Consider the following 27,315-nt stretch of genomic DNA (forward strand, 5'->3'; position numbering starts at 1 on the left):
ATAAATCCCCCATACACACGATATGGATGTTGGCCAAAAGATGGTCCAGCCATTGCTCCATGGTTTTACGAGCAAGATGCTGCCAGATTCAGGGAGAAGCAAAGGATCGACAGTCCGAAATCAGACATGCTGGTTACTCAACTTCCCTGTCAATGAATTGACCAGTGCCCCCATACACCATAGATTGGCGGCCAAACCAGTCATAATTGCTGTGGCTTCAGCTGATGTTGGCCCAACACACACTTCTTCATGAATCGGGAGCATCAGACAATTGGTGTGCGCCTCATCACAAATTTAATTCCAGTTCCTCCTGGATGGAATAAGATTTGAAGTGTAGCAAACGCTGCCGCTTGTCATGCCATCATCCCACTACAGGTCCACCCACTTTGTGGGAGTTGGGTGAAAATGGCGTGATAACGCCAAAAGTCACAATATTTTATCACCGCCTCAAATTGTGCCAAAATTCTGTAACATTTCAAAGCTTTTATGCCAGAACACTGACAAGAAAGCTTTGATGACTTGGGCCCAAAGTGTTGTACAAATCATTTACCTATTCTGGTAGAGACTTCTCACCAAGAATAAAAGAATCGGCAGTCCAATTGTGGACATAGTGGATCCTTCTCTTTCCTGACAACATCCTTTAGGAGTCAGGAGGCCCCCAATACACGTTAGACTCCGATATCTTCTGCTGACTTCAGTCTGTGTGTTTCCGGGGAGAAAACCATGAACAAGCAGGAGGGTTTAACGATTACTGCTGTCCTGAGGATTGGTGGAGTCCCAGGACTTCAGGACCACTACCAATGCATGCCATATCCCAGTAATAGATATTTACACCTTGTGCTGAGAAATCTTTAGTATTTGTATGTTTATGCAGTTTGAGGAACAATTGTGAAACTCTACAAGGATTCCTATAAAGAAAAACTCCATGACATGCAATATCTAGAACATACTGTGCTCCCCCTCTACCATCCATGAATGGGTCTTGGGTCACTACCTGATTCCTTAATGGATCAGTATGGGGGTGTTGAGCGTTTGTTACTCTTCTAAAATTGCACTTGTGAGATTGTGGTAAAAGCATTTTTGTTTTCAGTCATTCAAAAAGGGATCATTTATTTTCCAGCCTGAAACGAACAACAGACATGATGTTTGGTGGCAAGCAGGTGGTGGTGTGCGGCTATGGCGAGGTGAGTATCGGGGTCTCCTCTGCTGTGGGGTCTTCTTTGAAGTTATGATTGAAACTCCTCATTTAAATTAGTCTGGTATGTGTGGAGGCTAGTCTGTTAATAGTACTATGAGCCATGTTTGGTGTAGTGCTGAAAGCTAATAAAGTTGCTTCCTTTAGGTTGGTAAGGGATGTTGTGCCGCTCTTAAGGCCATGGGATCCATTGTGTATGTGACAGAAATTGATCCAATCTGTGCTCTGCAGGCCTGGTAAGTATGGCATAAAATTGCCCAGAAGATAATTCATCTCTCTGCATTTGTGAGTGATTTCATGTTTGCTCTTCAGTGGGTCTAACCAAATATTTCATCTTACAGTATGGATGGCTTCAGGCTGGTCAAACTTAATGAGGTGATCAGACAGGTGGATATTGTCATCACATGCACAGGTATTATATCATACAAATCTTGGACAATTTCTCTGACGTGTAGTGGCATGTCAAAATTACTGTTATTGTGAACAGTTTAGCAAGTTGAAGATGAAATGATCTCTAAAAGGCCTAAGTTAAAGATGACACATTTCCTTTGTATTTTAGGCAAAATAAATTGTATTGTCCTTTCCTACTTTTTAAAAATTTCAAAAGAGAAGATTGGGCTGATGCAACAGTTTGGGCACACTTGTAGATGTGTGTGCTCAGATAAGTTTGACTAAGGTTTCAGACCTTAATTAGCCTCTTAGGGTTATGGCTTGTTCATTATCATTGTTAGGAAAGGCCAGGTGATGCAAATTTCCCAGCTTTATAATAACTCAGCCTCCTCTAATCCTGTGCCAAAAAACAGCCGCCATGGGTTCTAAGCATCTGCCTATCACTCTGAAAATGGTGGCGGTCCACAAAGCAGAAAAAGGTTATAAGAAGATAGCAAAGCGTTTTCAAGTTGCCCTTTCCTCAGTTTGAAATGTAATTAAGAAATGGCAGTTAACCGGAACAGTGGAGATCAAGATAAGGTCTGGAAGACCAAGCAAAATTTCAGTGAGCGCTGCTCATAGGATTGCTAGAGAGGCAAATCAGAACCCCCGCTTGACTTCAAGTGATTGCTGCATGGTAAAAAAAAATCTGTTTGCATGCAGATTTCATTCATTTTAATAATTGTTAATAAAAAAATCCAGTCCATACATGTAAATAGTTTGTTTATGCAATCCAAATTTAGGGCTCATTTGCACAGTAGTTTTTCCTCCTGCGAGTATTATGCGTTTCTTTCACAGGCTATCAAAGGTATGAGTGCTATGGGGCGGTTCACTCGGTCACTGATAAGTAATCTGGGAAACTGCGGAGACTTGTCCGATATCGAGCTCAAAATAAACAATGCAATTGGACAGCATGGAGATATCATGTGTGCTGTCTATTTGTCACTGACTAAACGAAGCCAGTGATGCATAAGAAAAGGAGACACTTTTTTTTTTTTTTTCTTCTCATCCGTGGAAAAAAAACTGATGAAACTGACTAGACACTGATGAAACCTGGTTTGTTTATCTTTTGTCACAAAAACTGACATGTGAATGAGGACGCAGACAAATGGGACATAGCAGAAACTTCTGTACTAGGCAGTGCAGTTAGCGTGCATTCACATTTCTGTATTTTGTGTCCGAGTGTTAACCATTTTTTAATGATAGAATTAATACCTATAAAAATGAATGGGGCTGTTCACATGTTTGTGACCGCTCGTGGACCAAGCAGTCCGTGCAAAATCATGGAGACCTGATCCGAGATCAAAGTGGTTAATGAAAATCCTTGGGCCTATAAAAAAAATCGGTGACAGAATTTTGACGTAATCCGTGTGTTCTATTTTTCACTGACTGATGGGTGGAGAAGTTTTTTTTTTTTTTTTTTTTTCTTACCTGTGAACACTGATGACACTGATTAAAAACACCGAAACTTGGACTGACTTTCTCATACGAGAGAAATCTCTGACGTCTGAATGGGCCCTGAGAGCGAGAACCTTAGGACACGGATTTACACTGGCCTGTTATTCACCTGATGACCACAGACGTTTCCACCACAATTTAGCTGTATTAACATTTCTCTCTGTTAGGTCTCATTCAGAAATCTGTTTTTTTCAGTTACTAGAAAACCAGACTGATTATTCTGTCCAGACTCTGATATGAGTGGTCCGAGTGTCATCCCATTTTCTTGTACAGGGAGAAATGAAAACCTCCATTATGAGAGTTGGTGCATCTGATTTTTTTTTTTTTTTTTTTACGGATCTATTGACTTGCATTGTTGATTTTTGATCCTACCCTTGGATCAAAATCTGACATCTGATATTATCTGCAGCTCATTCAGACTGAGGAAACAATCACACATGTGAATGGCCCCATAGACTATCACAGGAACAAGTGCTATATGTAGAGAACATGGATCGCACTCGTACACAAAAATCAGACCTCTGAAGGAGGCCTAACTGGCAGTTTGTCTTTTGTTCATTGGTTGTAAATTATATTTTCCGTGCAAAACATATATTTTAAATTGGAATTATTAGATAAATTCAACACACAGAAATTAATGAATCAATTCACAGGACCCTGGTGTAGAAATATATATGTTACAAATATAATAAACTCACCTAATGGAGAAACTGTGAGCAGATTTGCCTCTGTGTACCATCTCTGTGCTGATGAAACCCCATTACACAGTCTCCTGACATCACCCCTGCATTACTACAAAATACCAATGATTGCCTGTCCTCTGCCTTTAACATTGTCCTCAATTTTTATGAAACCCAAAGCTGATCTTTCCATTTGTGGCACTACACCCACTCACGTGGAGTTACAATTGACTCCTATGTTTGCTAACTTATATCCAATAACTTGCTCGTTCGTGTCACATGCACCTCAAAAACCTCTCCAGAATCCACCTTTCTCTTTTTTAAATCTTCAACAACTGCAAAATATTTTTACTATCACTCTTAATCATTCATAACTGGGCTACTGCAACTCACTACTGATTTGTCTTCCTGTCTAAACTCTACCCTTCTCCAAACTGTCCTGAATGCAGCGGCGGTTTACATTTATGTTCAGCCATTACACCGATGCCTCCACCCTGTGTCAGTCATTGCACTGGTTGCTGATGCACTGTAGAATACAGTATAAGCTGATCACACCCACTGACAAAGCGAGACATGGTGCTCCCCCACCTCTCATCTTCTGTCTGTCTACCAACTTACCCATGCTCTCTGTCTTAAAGGAAAGGGGCTGCTTTTTTATTTTTATTTTTTTTTACATAACCTTTTGTTTTAACCTGTACTTTATGAAATTGTTTTTTTTTTGTTTGTTTTTTTAAAATAAATGGTTGATGCAGCCAATGGGGCTTTATTTTGCATGTTTGAAAGCGTCATTGCACAAGTCTTCAATTATGACCGCTCTTGGGCATAGGAGACAGGGGTCTGACGTGGACCCGATGTCTTACGGTTCAGCCTCTGTGGGCTGCACAATCCATAGCTGTAGGTGTGGTCGGGTGCCATTTTATTGTAGCCCAGCACTATCTGCTGAGCTCCGCTTACCCTCCATCACCAGGACCTGTAACAGTAAGCTATACTGTTCACTTCCTGCATAACAGGGCGTGTGTTGCGAGGAGACCAGAGGAGCTCTGGAGACAGGAAGAGCAGACGGCATTAAAGATCACGATAATGGGAGCAGCGGCGCCTTCATCCATTGGTAAGTATCAGGGCTGTAGTAGTGATGGGCCCAGGCATGGTGCTTTTGTGCAGAGGCAAAAATATGAAGGTGGAAAGTGCAGCAGGGGGAGACTTGTTCTCATATTCCTTGTCTCTTTCTACCTCATATTTTTGCCTCTGCAGAAAAGCACCATGCCTGGCCCTGATTCTCACACCGCCTCATCCCTGATACTCACCAATAGTCCACACTGATTCTCTGGCCCAGTAGCACGTGTAGATCACAATGCAGTCACCCAAAAGAAATGGCGCTGCACTGTAATTCTAGTTTTTATTCTGTATTGAGCATTATATGGAAGGCAACATACAGTATGGTGCACTATGTGGGGCCCACTGTACTATATGGAAAAGTGTGTGGAGTCTAGGAGGTTCAATAAAACAAAAATTACTTTCTAAGTGCTGCAAAGTTATGAGATATGCTCTTCCGTGACCCCGCTATTTTTTCTTTGGGGGTTTGAGGTGTCAATAAATGCGTGACGCCGCTCCCTCCACTTCTTTGGAAGCAGTGGTGTAATATGTGCCCCCCGCTCTGTCTACTTCTATGGGAGTATTGATGTAGTGGATGGAGGGGGGTCACACATTACACCACTGCTCCAATAGAAGTAGATGGACAGAGGTCGCACATTACACTACTGCTCCCATAGAAGTGGACAGAGCGGTGTCATACATTAGGTACTGCGTCTCTAATCCCATCCTCTGTGATACACTCCGCTGAGCTCAATATCTAATCCCGTCATGTGATACACTACCCTGGATCTAATCCCAGTGTGTATCTAATCATGCACATGATGCCGTACATGTTTCTAACCCCAGTTTATGATACAGCGAGCAGCACCAACTAACAGAACCTGCTGTCCCCGGTGACCGTCCACTTGTCACTGTGATCCTAAACTTCATCCTCTTATCCCTTAGCAAATACCCTGAAGGGGAGGAGAGCGGTGACATCACACATGAGAGCAGACCCCGCCCACATTTACTGCAGTCATAATGTGAGCTAGTTGTACACTAGGGTTTCAGCAGCTGCTCCCCCTAGTGTTTAAAAGTGGAAATACAAAACCTTTTTAAATTACTTTTCATAATTTACCTCATTAAAAGCGAGCTATAATCATTTAAAAAAAAATAATAATAATAATCTCCCAAGATTTTTTTTTTGGTGCTGTGCCAGTTCTCTGAAATGCACTACCCCAGGTAATTTTGTTAATTCTGCATATCAACAGTTTGTGTGTGTCCTACAAACAGTTCTATATCCCAGCACCACTTCTGCAGGTCCGTGCTTTTGTTTGGAAGCAACATTCACCCTAGTCACTTAATATTATTATTATTAATTTATATAGCACCATTAATTCCATGGTGCTGTACATGAGAAAGGGGTTACATACAGAGTTATAGATATCGTTTACAGTGACAGACTGGTACAGAGGGGAGAGGACCCTGTCCTTGCGGACTTATATTCTATGGGGAATGGATTTCCAAGGCACCAGATATTCCACAAATGTTTTCTTTATTGCATCTTGTTAAAAAAAAAATTACCCAGGCTAGCATGGTGACATTTTGGACACAAAGAGCCTTTTTCAAGCTCTAATTCAAGTTGAAGGTGTTCGGTTTACTTTTGTGAATTTTGGCTTCAGAAGGGCCATTTGTAGCCAAAATGTCACCTTTATTTACTGTGTTTGTTTGTTTTGCAATAAAGGAAACATTTGGGGAACATGTGATGTCTTGGAAATCCATGGTCTCTGTGCCATAAAAATCCATTGCTCTAGTCCGGCCTGTAACATCACCCCACTCGACTTCTCTATTCCTACGCTTTCCTTGGAATCTGCTCCTATTTACCAGTGGTTCCCACTCACTGCATGTACTCGGCACTTTGTATCTGTACGTACACAGATCTTTCCCTGTGACTGGTTAATGCAACCTTGCATGAATACCTCTATTGATTATAAAGATGCTGGTCCATACCATACAATACAAGTGTCCCCCTCATAGATTGTAAGCTCTTGTGATCGGGCCCTTCATTTCTTGTGTGCTTTGTAGTACTGTTACTCAGGTATTGTGTACATGTATGTAAAGTGCTGTGACGTGGAGCGCTACATAGATTCTTATTCTCCATGAGTCTCCGCCATGTTACAGAACCGGCCTCATTTGATCCATACCAGAGGAACACTTGCCGTTGGTTGAGGCTTCATGCTAGCATTGTTTTCATTAACATATTTTTAGGCAAACCTTTTTCCCTTTGATGTTCTCTTGCAATGACTATCACAACCACTGTATGTGATCACAGTATCGCCTGCAACATAATTTATTAATCTGTTAGGGAACAAGAACGTGGTGACTAGAGAACACCTAGATCGTATGAAGAACGGCTGTATTGTCTGCAACATGGGGCACTCCAACACGGAGATAGATGTGGTGAGTAGTGGTGCAGTATGATGGGGGATCGTTAGGAGGAATAATACATGAGGGCTGTCATATTTATCTTTACACATATGGGGTCTAAGAATAATTCATATGTTTTCTCTACCTTTCTTAGTGTTAAATGTAACAATTGTCACATTACATATATATTTCTTTCTTCCTTTTTTTTTGCTTTTTCCCCCATCAGGCGAGCCTGCGTACTCCTGAACTGACATGGGAAAGGGTGCGGTCTCAAGTTGACCATGTCATCTGGCCTGATGGCAAGAGAATTGTTCTTCTGGCTGAGGTATTGAGAACCTCCTAAACTGTAGTTATATACTTTACAGTATGAAGAGTTTTAGTAAATCACAAACCTACGTTCTGGTCATGAGAACGGGGCTCTCTATACCGATTCCTCCTCACTGCAGTTAGGATGCATGGGTTCTGCCACTCTATGGGACGGACGGAGGAGGAGAGTACAGTGCTCTGCTGTTTGTATGTGTCATGGATATAAATTGATCTCTTCAGTCATGCGCTGGATCGTGCTTGTGGGTTGCAAACATGGTGTAGAGCAGTCAGCTTGATGGTTGTAGAACAAACTTAAAATCACAGCACATAAACCTTACAGAGCTTCACCCTGTGGTTGGCTTCTTCTTTGATGAGAACTAGGGACACTTCTACTCCAATTGTTGATGAGGGTTTTATTCCCTCTTGCAGTGGTTACTGGCTTTCACCCATCGTTCAGTGACGAGGCTAACCGCTTACATGAAGTTAACTCTAGCCAGGAGGCACTCCATCAGCTGGACCCATCTGTCTTTCTATGCCAATACTCATGATTTGCAGTAACGTAGCACTCTGGCACTTCTCCGACTCTGGTTCAATGTCAGAGCTTCAGCCGACCGTCTGCACAGTTGCTATTCGGCACACAGTCATTTCTCTTATCTGCCAGCCCACTCATGGCACCCTGGAGGACAAGCTCATGCCAGTTCTTTCTCACAGACCACAGCAGGCACCTCACTTGGTTCCCCTACACACTGTCCTAAATACTAATGTTACAGTGCATTGTTTTGGCTCCTCAGCTTTTCACACCTATGTCGGCCTCTTTCTGCATTTCCTCCAACAAAGCTGGCAGTCCTAAAACTAGAACGTCTTCTGCCTAGGTATGGCAGCAGTACTGCACACCACAGCTGGCCAGTCCATTACAACTCTGTAACAAGGGGCCCCTGCCATGCCAGGCCAGTTTGCCAACCATCCATAAATTGCTGGATCACCAGTACAAATCTGGCACTTTCTCCATTGTGCATGAAATAAAATGTACTTAAGCAGGTCATTCAGATTGTAATTGTTCTTTGACAGCTCACATCAAATGCTGGGAATGTGTTAATATCAGTATATTGCATTATAGACAAATGTTACTTATAATATGTTCAAGACTTTTGATTAAGTTGTGTAAAAATTTAAATTTGCTAAATTTAGGTTGGCAACCCTCAGGGGGCAGTGGTTAAAACCCACAAGAGGCCAAAGCCTCGCAGGACCCTAGTCCAGCGGCCACATTCTGTAGTCCCTGGCTGCCAGGCCACAGCGCTGCACACTCCCCCCTACCTGCAGCACCTCTGGTGCCTCTTCTCATCTGTAAGCCCAGTACAGACTGGGGAAGATTTAATAATTGTGTTTTTAAAGTAACATTTATTGTGTTTTTAAAGTAACATTTAACTACTTTCCATTGATGTCTTCTGTACTTTTCCTTCCAGGGACGGCTGCTTAATCTGAGCTGTTCTACTGTTCCCACTTTTGTGTTATCGATTACTGCTACTACACAGGTCAGTCACATTTAGAAAGCAAAACCTAGAAATCAATATATGTATTATGACGCTTATTATATAAGGTTTCCTCCTTTTGACACTTTACAATAAGCTGATGTTAGTCCTGATACCTCAGATCCGTTATATGGTCATACCCAAATAATTATGAAATCTATCAATCTGCCAGGACTAAATCAAGATGCCCAATATTTTACTCTAAATGCCATATCAATAGTTTTTTACGATTATTTTATTACTATACTTTACCCATTTATCACATATTCAAAATATTGTTAAATCTGTGCTTGTACCCCCATCAATCACCAGAATATGGGAGTCTTGTCTTCCCTGACTCCAAGATCACAGCTATAAGGAGTAGAATAAAGCAGGCCGGTCATGTAACTGCTGTTTTGCTTAATTCATTACCTACGGGAAAGATGAGGATATCAAACTGCTGTGCTCGGCTATCATTGACATCCACATAGACAGTATATGGCGCACAACCGGCTCCATTTACCGGCTCCTAGCCACGGACTTGCAGCCGGGGGACATCTTTTGACCCACATACATATAACCGTTACCTATCCAGTGGATATGTAGTAATTTTGGAGGCCTGTAGGTAAAACGTTAATTGCATGGCCACTGTTACCACTCCATAAATATCTCCCGGGCCTCTATTTTCTGGAACTATTGGAAATATTTCACGTAATGGTGAACAGTGACTGACTTTCTTGTATTTGTCAATTATTAGTAAATATTTCCTCCATATTCTTATTGTTGACAATTCTATATTCTATCATGTCTGCATTGTCCTCTGCTCCAGTCACCATCTTGTCTGCACATTTACAGGCACTCGCACTCATAGAACTCTACAATGCTCCCGAGGGGCGCTACAAGCAGGATGTCTACCTTTTGCCTAAAAAAATGGGTGAGTGTTCCAATAGGAGAAACTTGTACTATTTTGGATAGCTGTACACGTTCTCTATACTTGTCTGTTTGGATTCATGAGTGGATGGCCTTTTTTTTTTTTTCCTTTTAGATGAATATGTAGCAAGCCTCCATCTTCCCACTTTTGATGCCCACCTGACTGAACTTTCTGATGAGCAGGCCAAATATCTCGGTCTCAACAAAAATGGGCCTTTTAAACCAAACTACTACAGGTATGTATTTTTTATTTTTGTTTAGCAGTTTACCATTTTAAAAGCATTTTCTCATCAAGAATGGGTACACTTACACCTTGGTTGTAAAGTGAAGCGCATTGAACATCCTGCCTGTGGTCAAGAATAGAGCAATTTGTAGTTCTATCGTCTACTGGTCTTTGCTTCGGATACCGCACACCCCTGCAGTCCATCAGAGGAGACCGCTCAGTCTGCACGGAGGGTGCGTCTGTATGCACTGCTTTTCAGTTCGCTTGTACTTTTCTGGAGCTGAAGGGGCAAAGCTGCCCCTGCTTGCAGCATGGTAGAGAGCACAGTTGGGGCCAGCGGCACAGCCTTTCTGCCAGCCCGCACTGTCAATCTCCAGGAGCGGCAATGGAGTGAATGCGTTTACCAAACACGGAGAGAAGAGTAACCATTTAATCTCTTATGAGTATACAGATGGCGTTGCTTAAAGCCCCCCCATTCACGGTAGACTACTGTTGTCTGAACCCACCCATAACAACGGTTTCAGCCCATGAAATATGTATTGAAGGGAAATATCAAGCTAACTTTTCTGATTTTGGACTGTTGATTGTATTGTCTCCTGGAGATGAGACATGTCAGCTGACGACTTGCTCATGGAGAACAGTGCCGAATGAGCAGTCCTGTGTATCGGAGAGCTGGATGGCTCCGGTCAAGTCATCATTCGGCCAACAGCCATCCAATGTGTATGGTGACCTTAACTTATTCCTGATATCAAAGACTGACTGTAAACTTCCTAAAAGAGAACAGACACTGAGTAGCCACCTCCATATATAACTAACAAAGTAGCTATAGCAGGCAAACCTGAAATTGGAATTGCATTACTGTGTTTTTCCTGTTTTCTAGAGCAGTAATGCAATTCCAATTTCAGGTTTACAAGCTATAGCGTTAGTGCAGCTTTACTACTTACTTTACTTTTCCTTGAACCCATTATGTCCTAAGCAGTGTGGAACGATACTCCATCTGTTGTACTTGTACTCCAATGTCATGAAAAAGCAAATGTTGACGCAAGATCATAGTGAATTGCTATCAATGCAGATTACTTAAGTTTATAAGGGTGGGCACATTTTTATGTTCTAAATGAAAGAGGAGATGTCTCCTATAATAACTTGTTAACCCCTCATTTCTATATTAGGGCATGTTCAGAAGTGGCGGTTTTTGCACTACAAATTCACATCAAGCTCCAGTACAATAGATATATATTGGGTTTTGAAAACTTCATTCTCGTGTAGTAAAAAACAAGGGGGCGTGGCCTGGCGTTTGATGGCGCAGGTTGCATAGTGCGGGAGCTCCGTACCCAGGACTCTTAAGCGGCTCATAACGGCATACAGAAGGCTCCTTCCCTCCTGCAATCCCCTACACCGCTTCCTTGCCGATCGGTGAGTTTATGGGGAAATCTAAAACCGGCGCTGGGGTCCCGGCTAGGCACATTGTGGACTTCTTTGCGGCTTCCCCGCCGCTGTCCCAGAAATCTAAGATGGCGCCGCTGTCCCCTAGATCCTCCCGGGCTGCGCGCCGAGGCTCTCAATCTTCTGCCTCAGGCGCTACAGCGGCGGATCTCCCTGACTCCCCGGTCACCGCGTCGCTCCTCAGAGAGATGCTGGGAGATCTCCGGACATCCCTGCAAGAAGACATGCGCTCCATGATGGCGGAGCTTAGGGGAGAAGTGGAGGAGCTAGGAAGCCGGACTGATCATTTAGAAAACAAGATGTTGGAGCTGGTATCCTCCCATAATGAACTTTGGGAAGCTCATGATAATCTGCAAGTGATTGCCACAAAAATCCATGCTAAAACTCTGGATCTAGAAGATAGATCCAGGCGGAATAATGTTAAGCTTAGAGGTATTGCTGAAACAGTTGGGACTGAAGATCTTAAAGCCTTCCTACAAGATTTTATTCTCCCTGTCCTTCCTCTCTATACTAAAGAAGGCATTATAATTGACCGCATACATCGGATCCCCAAGCCCTCAAGATTAGATCCCTCGGTCCCTAGAGATGTTCTTGCTCGCATTCACTTCTTTGTAATGAAGGATGAGTTTTTACAAGCCTTAAGAGCCAAGCCATCACTGCCTGAACGCTTTGCAGCCATTTCTGTTTTCCCGGATCTGTCGCCTGGAACACTGGCCCTACGCAGAGAATTTCTTCCTTACACCACAATTCTCAGAGATAAAGGCATACTATACCGCTGGGGTTTCCCCACCAAGCTCTGCATCCGCAAGGATGGTGCTACCACCACGTGTCTAACCCCGTCGCAAGCAGCCAAGACTCTGTCGCAATGGGGCTTCAATCCTCCTGGTTCCCCCTCCACCTCTGCATCCTCCAAGCATGAAGGACTTACGCCGTATTATTCCTGACTGGAAGGTTGCCTGATGTGCTAATCTTCTGCATCTCCTGGTTGGGAAAGAGGAATTTTTTCTTTTTTTTTCCCTTTTCCCGCATAATTCTGGTACTTTTTACTTTTTCTTTTCTTTTTTTTTGCTATCTTTGCTGAGATTGATCCCTGGTGGTTCCCTCTCAGCTTATTGCCCCATAGGTGATTTGTTTATTGTTTTCACCTTGGACTCAGGAACTCCCTGATTGGTCCTTTGCTGTATGATCCTGTTATGGTTTGTCTGGTTCTCCATTTCCCTCTCCTTCCCCCTCCCCCTTCTGCAACTCAGACCGCTGTTTTATTATAGACCAAGTTGTTGCATACCTGCCACTGTATACAGGCCTATTTCTGCAATTCTTTTAACCGTTTATTATGAGTGTGTCGTTGTATTCTATTAATGTTAATGGTCTCAATTCACCTGGTAAGAGGTCACTTGTCTGGCGCCAGCTTATTAAGTCTAAACAGGACATTATATGTTTACAGGAAACTCACCTACTAGAACAGGATAATATCAGAATGTATTCAAACCTGTATCCGCACCAATTTTTTGCAAATGGGAAGTCCAAAAAAGCTGGGGTGGCCATTTTTTTTAGTAGAACCAACTCCTTCCAACTAATTAGCTCTGTGGTTGACCCGGCAGGCAGATTTCTTATAGTTTTGTGCCTGGTCAACAATGTTCCCTACACCATTGCTTCCGTGTATGGTCCCAATGTTGGCCAGACTAAATTTTTGAGCACCTTTTTTTCGGAGCTAAGTAAGTGTCAACATGGTCATAAAGTAATTGCTGGAGATTTTAATTTTCCAGTTTCCAAAAGGTTAGACTGTTCGTCGTGTTCTGCTTCTAGAGGTGAGGCAGCCCACTTAATTAATTCCCATAATCTCCATGATATTTGGAGATATCTCCACTGTAATGAGAGAGACTACACATTCTGGTCTCCGCGTCACGCCTCTTAGAGCAGAATCGACTATATTTTAGTAGATGATGTAGCTCTCCCCCACTGTATTGCTGCTTCTATAGGCAACACCACCTGGTCTGACCATGCCCCCGTGTCAATTACCCTTAAGGATCCTCTTGCAATAAGGCCCCCTTCACACTGGCGCCTTAACACCCACCTCCTTTCTGAGCAGGCGAATTCTTTACAAATTGAGCATTCTCTATGGGAATTTTTTACCCTTAATGATTCTGCTGATGTGCGCGATGACTCCCTCTGGTTTGCCCACAAGGCGGTGGTGCGTGGTCTTTTTATTAAGATGGCTGCAACAGCTAAACGTAAATATAATGCCAATCTCCACTCTGCTTTGAGCGAGGTGTCCCGGTTAGAGGCCCGCCACAAGGCTCAACCCTCGACTCAACTATTTTCTAACCTCTCTGCCGCACGCCTCCATCTCCGACAGCTTCTCCTTCACAGAGTGGAAAACTCGTTAAGGAAGACCAGGGCTAAGTTCTATTCTATGGGCGACAGAGCTGGTACGTTATTAGCTAACCGTGTGAAAAAAAAAAAAGAAGCCCAATCCAAAATTGCCTACCTTCTTAAACCAAATGGTGCCCGTATTCATAATCCTATTCATATTGCGGAAGAATTTGCCTCATATTATGCTTCTCTGTATAATCTCAACTCTGACCCAAGCACCCCTCAACCTTCCCAGGCCTCAATATCTGCCTTCCTGGATAAGGCAAATCTACCTACAGTAAATTCAGAGCAATTGTCCTTTCTCAATGCTCCTATTGAGGCCTCTGAAATCTCCCAAATAATTAAAGAGGCTAAAAAAAGTTCGGCCCCTGGTCCGGACGGCTTCTCTTTTTCTTACTACTCTCAGTTTCTTACTATCCTATCCCCCTATCTTCTGCGCTTATTTAATTACTGGCGATCAGCCGGCTCTGTCGTGAAGGAGGGATTGGAGGCATGTATTTCGACCCTACCCAAACCTGGGAAGCCTATGACCTCCCCTGGTAATTTTCGCCCTATCGCCCTCCTTAACTGTGATATTAAAATTTATGCTAAGGTCTGGGCCAATAGGTTGATGTCGGTCCTCCCTTCCTTAATTCATGCGGATCAGATTGGCTTTGTTCCGGGTAGGCAGACCAGGGACGGCACGAGACGCCTCATCGACCTTCTGGATGTTGTGGAGAGGGGGGGGCATCCCTGTGTGTTTTTGTCCCTTGACGCGGAGAAGGCGTTCGACAGAGTGCACTGGGGATATATCGCTGCCACTCTGCATAAATTTGGTATTGTTGGGCAGATTTTTTCAGCCATTATGGCTTTATACTCCAACCCCTGTGCCTCTCTTCGTTCTGCTGGTTTCAAATCCCGCATCTTCTCTATTACTAACGGGACGCGGCAGGGTTGCCCCCTCTCTCCCATCGTCTTTGCTCTTGTCATGGAGCCCCTGGCGGCTGTGGTGAGGCAATGTTCGGACATTAAGGGCATATTAGTGGGTAATCAAGAGCACAAAATTGGCCTCTACGCAGACGATGTGGTATTGTCCTGTTCTGCTCCTCTTGGCTCATTGGCTGCAATATCTTCTATTTTCTCAATTTGCCGAAGCCTCCTATTATAAGCTTAATTTAACCAAATCTGCAATCTTCCCCCTGTTCATTTCCCCCTCCCTCCAACTCCAAATTCAATCTAAATATCCCTTTATTTGGTCGCCCCTTGGTTTTACTTATCTGGGCATACAAATCACACATTTAAGGAACATAGTCTGAACTAACTGTGATTCAGTCCTTCTTGAAATTAAAAAAGAGTTAGACCGCTTCTCTAGCTCTCAGCTGTCATGGATGGCTAGAATTCAAACTGCTAAAATGTTAATCCTACCGAAGCTTATATATATCTTTTTAGATGTCTCCCTCTTTCCATTCCCTCCAAATATCTCTCAGCTTTTCAATCAGCTATTGATCGTTTTATCTGGCATAATAAACCTCATAGAATAAAGCGTTTAATAATGTCTCTCCCATACTCCAAGGGAGGTTTGGGAGTGCCTAGAATTCACCTGTACCACAAGGCTGCTCTTATAGAACCCCTTAAAATTTGGTGGGAGGGGAACTCTTCTCTCCAATGGTTCATTATTGAATCACAATTTGCACCTAGGGGCTCCCTCAGATTTCTACTTGAACTCTGCCTGCTCCATCCTCCTAGTTGGCCCCCCCTTCTCAAAACAATCATTTCTGCCTCTAAAACTTGGGCAAATTTGTGCCCTACGCATTTCCCATTCTTATTCAATTATATCTCTATTCAGGCATTGGAGGGGGTGGTGGAGGGCCTGTCTCTCTCCACTTGAGGGGATTGCGGGATAGACCGGATTAATGACCTTTATGATGGATCCAACCTGAGGTCCTTCACAGACCTTTCAGCCCGGTATAATCTGTCTCCTAAGGCCTTTTTTCAATATTTTCAGATTCGTAGTTTTCTGAAACGTTCAAATTTGTTTGGTGTGCCCGCGTCCCCCCTGGGGGAGGAGACTCCGGTCCAGAGGTTCTTTAGACCTAATACTTGGGTCTCCCATGGTATTTCAATAATATATAGAGCACTTCTTTCCCATGATTTCTCAGATAGACTCCCTTTTATATATTCCTGGGAGGATGCCCTTTTGTTTGAGGCCTCCTTTGAGGATTGGAGTTTGGCCATGCAGCATCCTTCTAAATTCTCTTCTTGTCTTGGGCACCTTGAACAATCTAAAAAAATTCAACTCTTGTGGTACCTCACCCCAGCCAAATTAGCAAAATTCTACCCTACAATTTCCCCTCTGTGCTGGAAAAATTGTAACCTTAGGGGTTCGCTTGCTCACGTGTGGTGGAGTTGTCCTCGTGTACAACTATTTTGGCGCCAGGTTGAAGTCATTCTTTCGGAAGTAACCCGAATTCCTGTTACCCTAACCGGTCCCTTAGCTGTTCTAGGTATTTCGCTGATAGACTTCCCACCTTCCTTACAGCCCATTGTTTCTAACATCCTTGTTGCTGCTAGGCTATGCATTGCAAAACACTGGAGATCCCCATCTGTCCCCTCAAGATCTGAATTAATCGCTAAAATCAATCTTCACTTTAGCTATGAATCAATCACTGCTGACTGTCTTTCCAAGAGAAATAAGGTTCTTACATGGTGGGACCCCTGGATCTCTTCGCCTTTTATCTCATCTCCAGATCATTTTGCATCTACCGTCTCTTACTAACTGTGTTGTTAATTAGATATATATTGTACTTTCATATTTTTGACCTAGGTTCCTGTATGGATATCCTCTTACGCGGCCCTGATCTCTATGTTGCAGTCTCTCCCCCTCCCTTGCTCTCCCTCCTTTTTCCCTGTTTCTGTACTGTATTTTTGTTATACAATAAAAATTTGAATGGTTAAAAAAAAAAAAAAAAACAAGAAACAGGCGTGCTGGAGATTTTCAAAGATTGTAAGACTTACTTACGTGTGTTCTCTCCTATAGGTATTGAGTGCATCTGAATACCACAAACCAGGAGCTGTTGGAAGATGGAGGTTCTGGAAAAATCTTATAAAAATATGAAGCCTTTCACAGCCACTGTACAGCCGGCTCTTACTACAAGAACTGGACTATCTGCCATATTAGCAAACAATATATTAGGGTATTTATTAAAGTGAAGATGCCTAGAATATACTGTGCTAATCACAGATTGCTGGGGTTTTGGGCAGCTTGTTTTTAGGTCTTTGACAAGTCCCTCCAGATTTCTGTTGTACTTATCTGTTAACACTACTCATCCCAGTAGCACATGGGAAGGGGAACGCGTTAACAAGCATGAATCCTAAAATCAATCTTATTTTACGTTAACTCTCATTTTTATTTTCTCTTTTAGCATTGATTATTTTGAAGGATGCAAAGTGCGGATATCTTAATGAAAACTGTAAAGTGACTTAAATCCTATTTTATTGTGGTTTTTAATAGTGAAGGTTTTTTTGTTTTTAATTTCCTCCCAGGGTAATGGAGATATTATTATTGGCCTCCACCACTTCTGCTGCTGTGATGGCTCCAAAATAGTTACAACACTACATAATAAATCACTAAACTGTGATGCATGTTAGTAGCTACATGAGTAAATGAATGCAAGCCTTCCTGATGGTCCATCCTTGTACTGTATATTTGCATTATTCCATGAACCCCATGGTTTGCTGGCTCCTTACAGAATGTGTATGTGCTACTTTGGCCCATGGATTAACAAGAGGTATCTGATGTGGTACTGTCTCTAGGTTTCTCTTGTTGTCTTTGTATTAATGCCTTTGCACGCAGTATACAAGACGTGACATTGTCTCAAATGGATCTCCTGCCGTGGCCCCTGTACTTTTATTACACTTTCCACAGATCCAGATGGGTTAACAATAATTCTCTGGTCTCTCACCCTTGAGAAATGAACCACTCACTTGTGATGAGTGAATTGATGTCCACTTCCATTGTGCGCACCATGATGATGACTAAATGATAGAAACCTCTACTCTAAGGTACCACTGTGTGTTGTACATCTTTGTGCTGGTAATTAACAAAATGCACATTCTCTGCTTTCTTGCCTGGTTTGCTCCAATATATTTGCTCTTCGCTTAGCAAAATGGCTCCAATTAGCCTTTGTTTTTGTTCCTCTTCCAACTGAGGTCCTTCGTAATTTGCCAGCAGTCCTTAGTCATCCTCGTCAAAGGGGGGTGCTACACATTCCCTGCTGAAGCTGTGAATTCCCCCTATGGGAACCTATGTAAGCTGCCAGTAGGTAACTTGGAAAAGCCACTTTATGTAGTTTTCTTCGTTTTGTCATGTCCCAAAGGCTTGAAAGAAAAATTATTTGCTGAGTCTTTTTTTCATGATTGTTAATCGATTACCTCCATAGTAAGTCTGATGATTCTGTATTTGACACTTTTTAATTTAGTATGTAAGAAAATCTAGAGATATTGTTCCTTTTACTGCACATTGCAGTATTCTGCTGCTACATAACGGCAAAGTTGAGACTGTATTGTGATGTACTGCGCTATAGAGAGAATTAAAGCATTGTATATATACAGCAGAGCTGTATACTACTGTCCTGTATTCATACTTACTTCTGCATCTATGGGATTTATTTTCAAGCCAAGTATTAGCTTTTTCAGGCACCGCAGCTTTTCTTCCGGAGCACACCGCTCCTCTGCCTTTCAACTTCCTGGTTGCCAGGAGCAGCGTGCTTCTGATTACTGACACATCAGACCAACAGTATGGTCGCAGCACTGGTTTGAACTGGGCACTCTCCCAGGCTGCTAGAGGAGGCAACTATGAGCAGTTCTGGGGGACTTAGACTAGCGCCTGCTCTGAAGCATTTAGTCTGGCCAAAGTATATAGTTTCCAAGCAGCATGCTCTCCTTGCCTGGGTAATGGCCGCTGTGAGATCACAAGGCCTTGGCAACGAGCTGTAAGCTATTTCAGACAATTTCAAAGTTGTCTGTTTTTATCAGCACTTTGCAATTTCACCCATTTTAAGAACTTGAAACAGCCCCTTTATATAAAGATTCTTTTCTTGTATTTTACTGCCACAAAGTGGTAGCAAAACTCAAACTTTTTTTTTTTTTCTTCAAAAATATATTTGACACTGTCACTAAATCAAATTGGTAATTCGGTGTGGTTTTTTTTTTATCCATTTTTTTTTATTTGAGGGTTTGTTTTGTTTTAGTATTTTTGATCACTTGGTCTGCCAGACACACACCTGAGGCCGGATGTTTTATTGTCTGAATCAATATTCATGGGGATCAAATCACTAGAAACTAGAAATCCAAAGCAAGAAAACCACTAGGCCTTTTGCCTTATTAGATGAATTGACAATGTGGATATACATTCAGATGAGTTTGGCTTCTCCGCTGTGTATACCGGGTGTCGCTGACTGATGCACTGTAGTTGTACTTCCCATAGAATGGCTCCTCCTGGAGGTCTCGGACCTTTCTCCTGCATCCCACCACTCCTGAAGCTTTCTTTAATCCGCTACGTCTTGTTTTGGTGTCTGAAGATAAACTTTATAGCTAATAACTGAGAAATCTACAAGAGCAGTATATACAGGATACCAGCAAAATGCATTTAATATTTTTGGGCATTGTTGAATATATGACAGCTCTGTTGCTGGTGAGCAATGCACAGTCCTCTGTAGCCCTCCCTTCAGCAGCAGTGGGGTCTGACAGTCTGCACTCATTGTCCTGTACTACAGTCTTTTACATTTTAATGTATGAGTGATTGTATTAGATCAGCAATAAGAAATCTGTAATCTTAAACATGAATAAAATAATGGAAAATAATTGCGTCTTAAAGCCTTTTCTTTCTCCATTACATTCAGGATGTAGCTTTCAACCTTTGCATCCTACCGTCTGCATTTAATAAAGACCAGCTGACCATCTGTGTGCATCGTCCTCCCTCCATCTATGCAGACAGATAAACTCACCAACAGACTGTAGCAGAGTGTGAAACTTAGGCTGACGTCAGATGGCGCTAATATTATCAAGCCCCTCGTCTAGGACCTGCACCATGCGCTCCAGCTCATTTCTGATGGGTGCAGGAGCTGCCTGACTATACATGCACTGTTTTGGTGTGTGAAATGGAAACAGAGCATGCTGCCATTTACTTATTGTTTCACATGGATCTCAGGTTTGTGTGGAAAATCGCTCGCATGCAAAAGCACATAGGCTACGGTTGGACTGCACACAGACTTAGGCTACTTTCACACTAGCGTTAACTGCAATCCGTCACAATGCGTCGTTTTGCAGAAAAAAACGCATCCTGCAAAAGTGCTTGCAGGATGCGTTTTTTCCCCATAGACTAACATTAAGCGACGTATTGCGACGGATTGACACACGTCGCACCCGTCGTGCGACGGTTGCGCCGTGTTGTGGCGGAACGTCGGCACAAAAAAACGCTACATGTAACTGTCCGCTTTTTCCGACCGCGCATGCGCGGCCGGAACTCCGCCTCCACCTCCCCGCACCTCACAATGGGGCAGCGGATGCGCTGGAAAAATGCATCCGCTGCCCCCGTTGTGCGGCGCAGAGAACGCTAGCGTCGGTAACCTCGGCCCGACGCACTGCGACGGGCCGGGCCCGATGCTAGTGTGAAAGTAGCTTTAGGCCGGTGTTGATTAAGGCTAGTGCCTCAATACCCGGCACTTGGGACCAGAGCGTGCGGGTGCATGTATTTCTATGTAGCTGAACGCATCGGTGGCAGTTCTGGGTATTGAGGCGAGAGACTCGCGCGAGTTTCTCTCATTGCACTAGCAAGTGTGACCCCGGCCTTAGGGTTCTTTACAATTAGAGCAGTCAGACTGTGGAATACCCTTCCACAAGAGGTAGTAATGGCAGACACTATAACAGCTTTATAAAAGGGCTGGATGATTTCCTCAGTACATACAAATCATGTGGATTATACATGATTTAGTGACAAAAAAATGTATAATTGGTGGAGAAAGGTTGAACTTGATGGACCTAGGTCTATTTTAACCTCTGTGCTTGTGCATATGGGCGATTTTCTCATCACTGTTTGGGAGAGAAAATTTCAGCATGTGCACAAACGGCCGTCTAACCATAACCACACGATGTAGCACCTGTACAATTGATTTTACAGATATAAATTGATAAGTATATTTAGAACAGCTTTTAGTGCATGTGATTTTTATTTATTTTTTTCCTCCAAAAATTTTTTTTCTCCTAATAATGGTGGTTAGGTTCCGAGGCCAGGACCCCTCATTGCTCAGAACAGAAATCTGTGGATTCCCACCCTTTGTTTTCAAACGTGCAATACAACAAAGTAAAAATAAATGGTAAAATCTCGCACAGGTAAAGTCTCTAATCCACAACCTAGGCATCAGAAAAAAAACTGGAAGGTCCTGAATTATTTATAAAGATTTCATTATTAATCTGAAAACTGTCAATCGTTGATACCCAACACCTCTCTGCCCTACAAACCACACCAATTGCTTCATTGCAAAATGCAAAGTTTGATATTTCTTCTCTCCAGATGCTGTGATGTGGATTGAATTGGGCCTCAAACAGTGAGTAAATACAGCGCTATGTGACATTTGTAGGCCTACAAGGTGCCACGCACTACTAGGCAGAAATATCAAGATTATGTTTGCATGTTTTTCTGATCTGTTGCAGAAGCAGAAATACTAATAAAACATTTGGTTACGAGAGCCTTTTAGAATTTCCCTTTTCCTACAATGCCTACAGTTTGCATCTGTTCTTTCTGTTTTAAAAAAATCTGTCCAATAACGGATGACGTATGGAGCAGAGGTATGTTCCTTTTTTTGTTTTTACAATAAGTTTATTGGAAACTAATCATAACAGTTGTTCATTCGTTCTACTTTTTGTATAACAGATTCACACTGCACATGACCACCGCTAGGTGTTTAGAGACCCCTCTAGGAAATGCGAATCTGTTCAGTGAGACAAAAATGAATGGCAACGGAAACTTTTGGTTTCTCTTTGGGATCTAATTAAATATTGACATCAAAAATGGACTGTAAACAGTCTAAAAAAGTTACAGAAAATGTTAAAGTGGATAAGTTGATTAAAAAATAACTTTTTCTATGTTCTCGTATTCGCTTGTCGCCTCCATGTCACAGTGACTAGGAGAGATTGTGGGAGAAATTGAAATCAGGCCAAGTGACTGCAGTTGCCTCTTCATTGGCTCAGCTGCCGCATCACTGCCTTTATGGTCACCTTTCCCAATGATGTGGTCAAATAGTCCCTTACTATATTCCAGCTTCACAGTAATCCATTGTTTTTTTCTAAAATTGATGTGCACTCATTATTTCACCTCCGAAAAGCATTTCACCCTCTAACTCTGTCATCATATGCATGAATATCAATCAATATATATCTGTGCTCTAAACTAATAATGTGTTTGTATATGTATAAGTTTATGCAGCTACGTTCCCACAATGAGTTTTTGGGGAGATTATTAAGCTGAAAAAGTGCAAATAACCTATTTTACTTCATAGGAGCGGAAAATAAGCAACATCAAAAGCTCATTGTGAGAAATTAGACTTATACTTTTAGATCTCTATATATCGATTACAAAAGTGAGTACACCCCTCACATGTTGTTCAAATATGTTTATTAAGTTTTTTTAAAATTTTAAGTGGGGGGGGAAGGAAAACAGAAAAAAGGAGATAAACTGGGATAAATTAGGGAAGGAACAATAAATACTAGAAAACTCAGCAGTACAGAATATAAAATAATAAAATGTAGTAACTGTCGTATATATCTACATTATTAAAGGGAACCTGTCACCCCCAAAATCGAAGGTGAGCTAAGCCCACCGGCATCAGGGGCTTATCTACGCATTCTGGAATGCTGTAGATAAGCCCCCGATGTATCCTGAAAGATGAGAAGATGTTTGATTATAGTCACCCAGGGGCGGTCCCGCTTGCGGTCCGATGGGCTTTGTGGTCCAGTCTGTGGCCTCCCACCTTCTTACGATGACTGCCTCTTCTTGTCTTCACGCTGCGGTGCAGGCATACTTTGTCTGCCCTGTTGAGGTCAGAGCAAAGTACTGCAGTGCGCAGGGAAAGGTCAGAGAGGCCCACGCCTGTGCACTGCAGCACTTTGCTCTGACCTCAACAGAGCAGACAAAAGTGTGCCTGCGCCGGAGCTGCAGCGTGAAGACCAGAAGAAGACACGTACGTCATCCTATGAAGATGGGAGGCCCCAGACTGGACCGCGACGCCCATCGGAACGGACCCCCCGCCCAGGTGAGTATAATATAACCTCTTTTTCTCATCTTTTAGGATACATCGGGGGCTTATCTACAGCATTACTGAATGCTGTAGATAAGCACCTGATGCTGGTGGGCTTAGCTCACCTTCGATTTTGGGGGTGACGGGTTCCCTTTAAAGTATTATTAATTTACACGTTAGTATAGATTAAATATAAATAAGCAAACAATGGACAAAACAGCAAATGGTAACTCACACCCCTCACATTTGTGTAAATATTTTATTACAACTTTTCATGAGATAATACTGAGGATTTGACACAATGTTAAGTAAACAGGGTACGGCTTGTTTAACCCCTTAACGACCGCCGATACGCCTTTTAACGGCAGCCGCTAAGGGTACTTAAACCACAGCGCCGTTAATTAACGGCGCTGTGGAAAAAGTGAATAGCGCCCCCCCGAGTCGTATTTTCTCTGCGGTCTCGGTTGCCGAGGGTAGCCGAGACCCCAGAGAACATGATTCGGGGGGTTTTTACCGACCCCCGAGTTGCGATCGCCGGTAATTAACCGTTTACCGGCGGTCGCAACAAAGAAAAAAAAAACGCGATTTGCCTTTTAATTTCTCTGTCCTCCGATGTGATCGCACATCGGAGGACAGAGAAATAGGGTCCCCGATGGCCCCCGATAGCCCCCCAATACTCACCTACCTCCCCCGGAGCTCCTCGTGGCTCCCGATGGGCGCCACCATCTTTTTTCCGGGAAAAAATGGCGGGCGCACGCGCAGTACGCCCGCCGCCCGGCACCCGGAAGATCTGTGGGGTCTCGGCTGCCGGGGGTAGCCGAGACCCCAAAGAACATGATCGGGGTCGGTTTGCACCGACCCCTGTTTTGCGATCGTCGGAAATTAACAGTTTACCGGCGACCGCAAAAAAAAAAAAAAAAAAAAAAAAGCGATCTGTAATTCTCTGTCCTCTGATGTGATCGCACATCAGAGGACAGAGAAATAGGGGGATTCGGGGACCCTATAATACTCACCCGGTGTCCCTGGGTCCTCCTGTGTCTCCTCTTGCCGGCCGGCTTCTTCGTCGGGAAAGAAAATGGCGGGCGCATGCGCAGTGCGCCCGCCATCTGCTGCCATCTGCCGGCCGGCAGGAGAGACGAGTTGGGGCTAAAATTAGGGTTAGGGTTAGAGTTAGGGTTAGGGTTAGAATTAGGGTTAGGGTTGGGGCTAAATTTAGGGTTAGGCTACTTTCACACTAGCGTTTTTTGGCTTCCGTCGCAATGCGTCGTTGGAGAAAAAACGCATCCTGCAAAAGTGCTTGCAGGATGCGTTTTTCTCCATTGGCTTGCATTAGCGACGGATTGCCACATGTCGCATCCGTCGTGCGACGGATGCGTCGTGCTGTGGCGGACCGTCGGCACAAAAAAGCTACATGTAACTTTTTTGTGCAACGTGTCCGCCATTTCCGACCGCGCATGCGTGGCCGGAACTCTAACCCCCCCGCCTCCCCGCACCTCACAATGGGGCAGCGGATGCGTTGAAAAAACAGCATCCGCTGCATCCGTTGTGTGGCGCTTACAACGCTAGCGTCGGTATGTCGGCCCGACACACTGCGATGGGCCGAGTACGACGCTAGTGTGAAAGTAGCCTTAGGCTTCTTTCACACTTGCGTCGGTACGGGGCGGTCGCAATGCGTCGGCCCGACGCACGTTGTGAAAATTGTGCACAACGTGGGCAGCGGATGCAGTTTTTCAACGCATCCGCTGCCCAGTCTATGTCCTGGGGAGGAGGGGGCAGAGTTACGGCCACGCATGCGCGGAAATGGCGGACGCGACGTACAAAAAAAAGGTTACATTGAACTATTTTTGTGACGACGGGGCTAAAGTTATGGTTAGAGTTGGGGCTAAAGTTAGGGTTAGGGTTGGGGCTAAAGTTAGGGTTAGAGTTGGGATTAGGGTTTGGATTAGGGTTGGGATTAGGGTTACGTTTGGGATTAGGGTTGGGATTAGGGTTACGTTTGGGATTAGGGTTAGGGGTGTGTTGGATTTAGGGTTTTGATTAGGGTTGGGGTTAGGGTTGTGATTATCGTTAGGGTTGTGATTAGGATTATGGATCGGGTTAAGATTAGGGTTAGGGGTGTGTTAGAGTTAGGGTTGGAGTTATAATTTGGGGGTTTCCACTGTTTAGGTACATCAGGGGGTCTCCAAACACGACAGCCAATTTTGCGCTAAAAAAGTCAAATGGTGCTCCCTCCCTTCTGAGCTCTGCCGTGCGCCCAAACAGTGGTTTACCCCCACATATGGGGCATCAGCGTACTCGGGATAAATTGGACAACAACTTTTGGGGTCCAATTTCTCCTGTTACCCTTGTGAAAATAAAAACTTGGGGGCTAAAAATCTTTTTTGTGGGAAAAAAAATATTTTTTTATTTTCACTACTCTGCATTATAAACTTCTGTGAAGCACTTGGGCATTCAAAGTTCTCACCACATATCTAGATAAGTTCCTTGGGGGGGTCTAGTTTTCAAAATGGGGTCACTTGTGGGGGGTTTCTACTGTTCAGGTACATCAGTGGCTCTGCAAACGCAACATAACGCCCGCAGACCATTCTATCAAAGCCTGCATTTCAAAATGGCGCTCCTTCCCTTCCGAGCTCTGCCGTGCGCCCAAACAGTGGTTTACCCCCACATATGGGGTACCAGCATACTCAGGTCAAATTGGACAACAACTTTTGGGGTCCAATTTCTCTTGTTACCCTTGTGAAAATAAAAACTTGGGGCTAAAAAATCTTTATTGTTAAAAAAAAATATTTTTTATTTTCACGACTCTGCATTATAAACTTCTGTAATGCACTTGGGCATTCAAAGTTCTCACTACACATCTAGATAAGTTCCATGGGGGGTCTAGTTTCCAAAATGGGGTCACTTTTGGGGGGTTTCTACTGTTTAGGCACATCAGAGGCTCTCCAAACGCGACATGGCGTCCGATCTCAATTCCAGTCAATTTTGCATTGAAAAGTCAAATGGCGCTCCTTTGCTTCCGAGCTCAGCCATGCGCCCAAACAGTGGTTTACCCCCACATATGGGGTGTCGGCGTACTCAAGACAAATTGTACAACAACTTCTGGGGTCCATTTTCTCCTGTTACCCTTGGTAAAAAAAAAATTTGGAGGCAAAAAGATCATTTTTGTAGAAAAAATGCGATTTTTTTATTTTCACGGCTCTACGTTATAAACTTCTGTGAAGCACCTGGGGGTTTAAAGTGCTCACCACACATCTAGATAAGTTCCTTAAGGGGTCTAGTTTCCAAAATGGTGTCATTTGTGGGGGGGTCTCCACTGTTTAGGCACATCAGCGGCTCTCCAAACGTGACATGGCATCCGATCTCAATTCCAGCCAATTCTACATTGAAAAAGTAAAACGACACTCCTTCTCTTCCAAGCTCTGCGGTGCGCCCAAACAGTGGTTTACCCCCACATATGGGGTATCGACGTACTCAGGAGAAATTGCACAACAACTTTTGTGGTCTAATTTCTCCTGTTACCCTTGTAAAAATAAAAATTTGGGGGCAAAAAGATCATTTTTGTAGAAAAAAATGCGATTTTTTATTTTCACGGCTCTATGTTATAAACTTCTGTGAAGCACTTGGGGGTTCAAAGTGCTCACCACATATCTAGATAAGTTCCTTAAGGGGTCTAGTTTCCAAAATGGTGTCACTTGTGGGGGGTTTCCACTGTTTAGGCACATTAGGGGCTCTCCAAACGCGACATGGCGTCTGATCTCAATTCCAGCCAATTCTGCATTGAAACAGTCAAACGGTGCTCCTTCACTTCCAAGCTCTGCGGTGCGCCCAAACAGTGGTTTACCTCCACATATGGGGTATCGACGTACTCAGGAGAAATTGCACAACAAAATTTGTGGTTAAATTTCTGTTTTTACACTTGTGAAAATTAAAAAAAATGGTTCTGAAGTAAAATGTTTGCAAAAAAAAGTTAAATGTTCATTTTTTTTCTTCCACATTGTTT

General features: G+C 43.4%; 1 protein-coding gene across 8 annotated transcripts in view; it reads left to right on the top strand.

Annotated features, from left to right (window-relative positions):
• Positions 1-19,884, top strand: part of AHCYL2 (adenosylhomocysteinase like 2) — a 144,983-nt gene extending 125,099 nt beyond the window's left edge. For all 8 annotated transcript variants that reach the window (XM_077264402.1, XM_077264404.1, XM_077264403.1 and 5 more), the window contains exons 9-17: positions 1,121-1,184; positions 1,343-1,431; positions 1,537-1,607; positions 7,199-7,293; positions 7,487-7,585; positions 9,030-9,098; positions 9,930-10,008; positions 10,120-10,240; positions 17,060-19,884. In XM_077264402.1, coding sequence (XP_077120517.1) covers positions 1,121-1,184; positions 1,343-1,431; positions 1,537-1,607; positions 7,199-7,293; positions 7,487-7,585; positions 9,030-9,098; positions 9,930-10,008; positions 10,120-10,240; positions 17,060-17,066 — 694 coding nt within the window. In that variant the 3' untranslated portion in view covers positions 17,067-19,884. The remainder of the gene's footprint in view (positions 1-1,120; positions 1,185-1,342; positions 1,432-1,536; positions 1,608-7,198; positions 7,294-7,486; positions 7,586-9,029; positions 9,099-9,929; positions 10,009-10,119; positions 10,241-17,059) is intronic.
• Positions 19,885-27,315: the final 7,431 nt, after the last annotated feature.

Source organism: Ranitomeya variabilis, chromosome 5 (assembly GCF_051348905.1).
Source record: "Ranitomeya variabilis isolate aRanVar5 chromosome 5, aRanVar5.hap1, whole genome shotgun sequence".
Classification (NCBI taxonomy): domain Eukaryota; kingdom Metazoa; phylum Chordata; class Amphibia; order Anura; family Dendrobatidae; genus Ranitomeya; species Ranitomeya variabilis.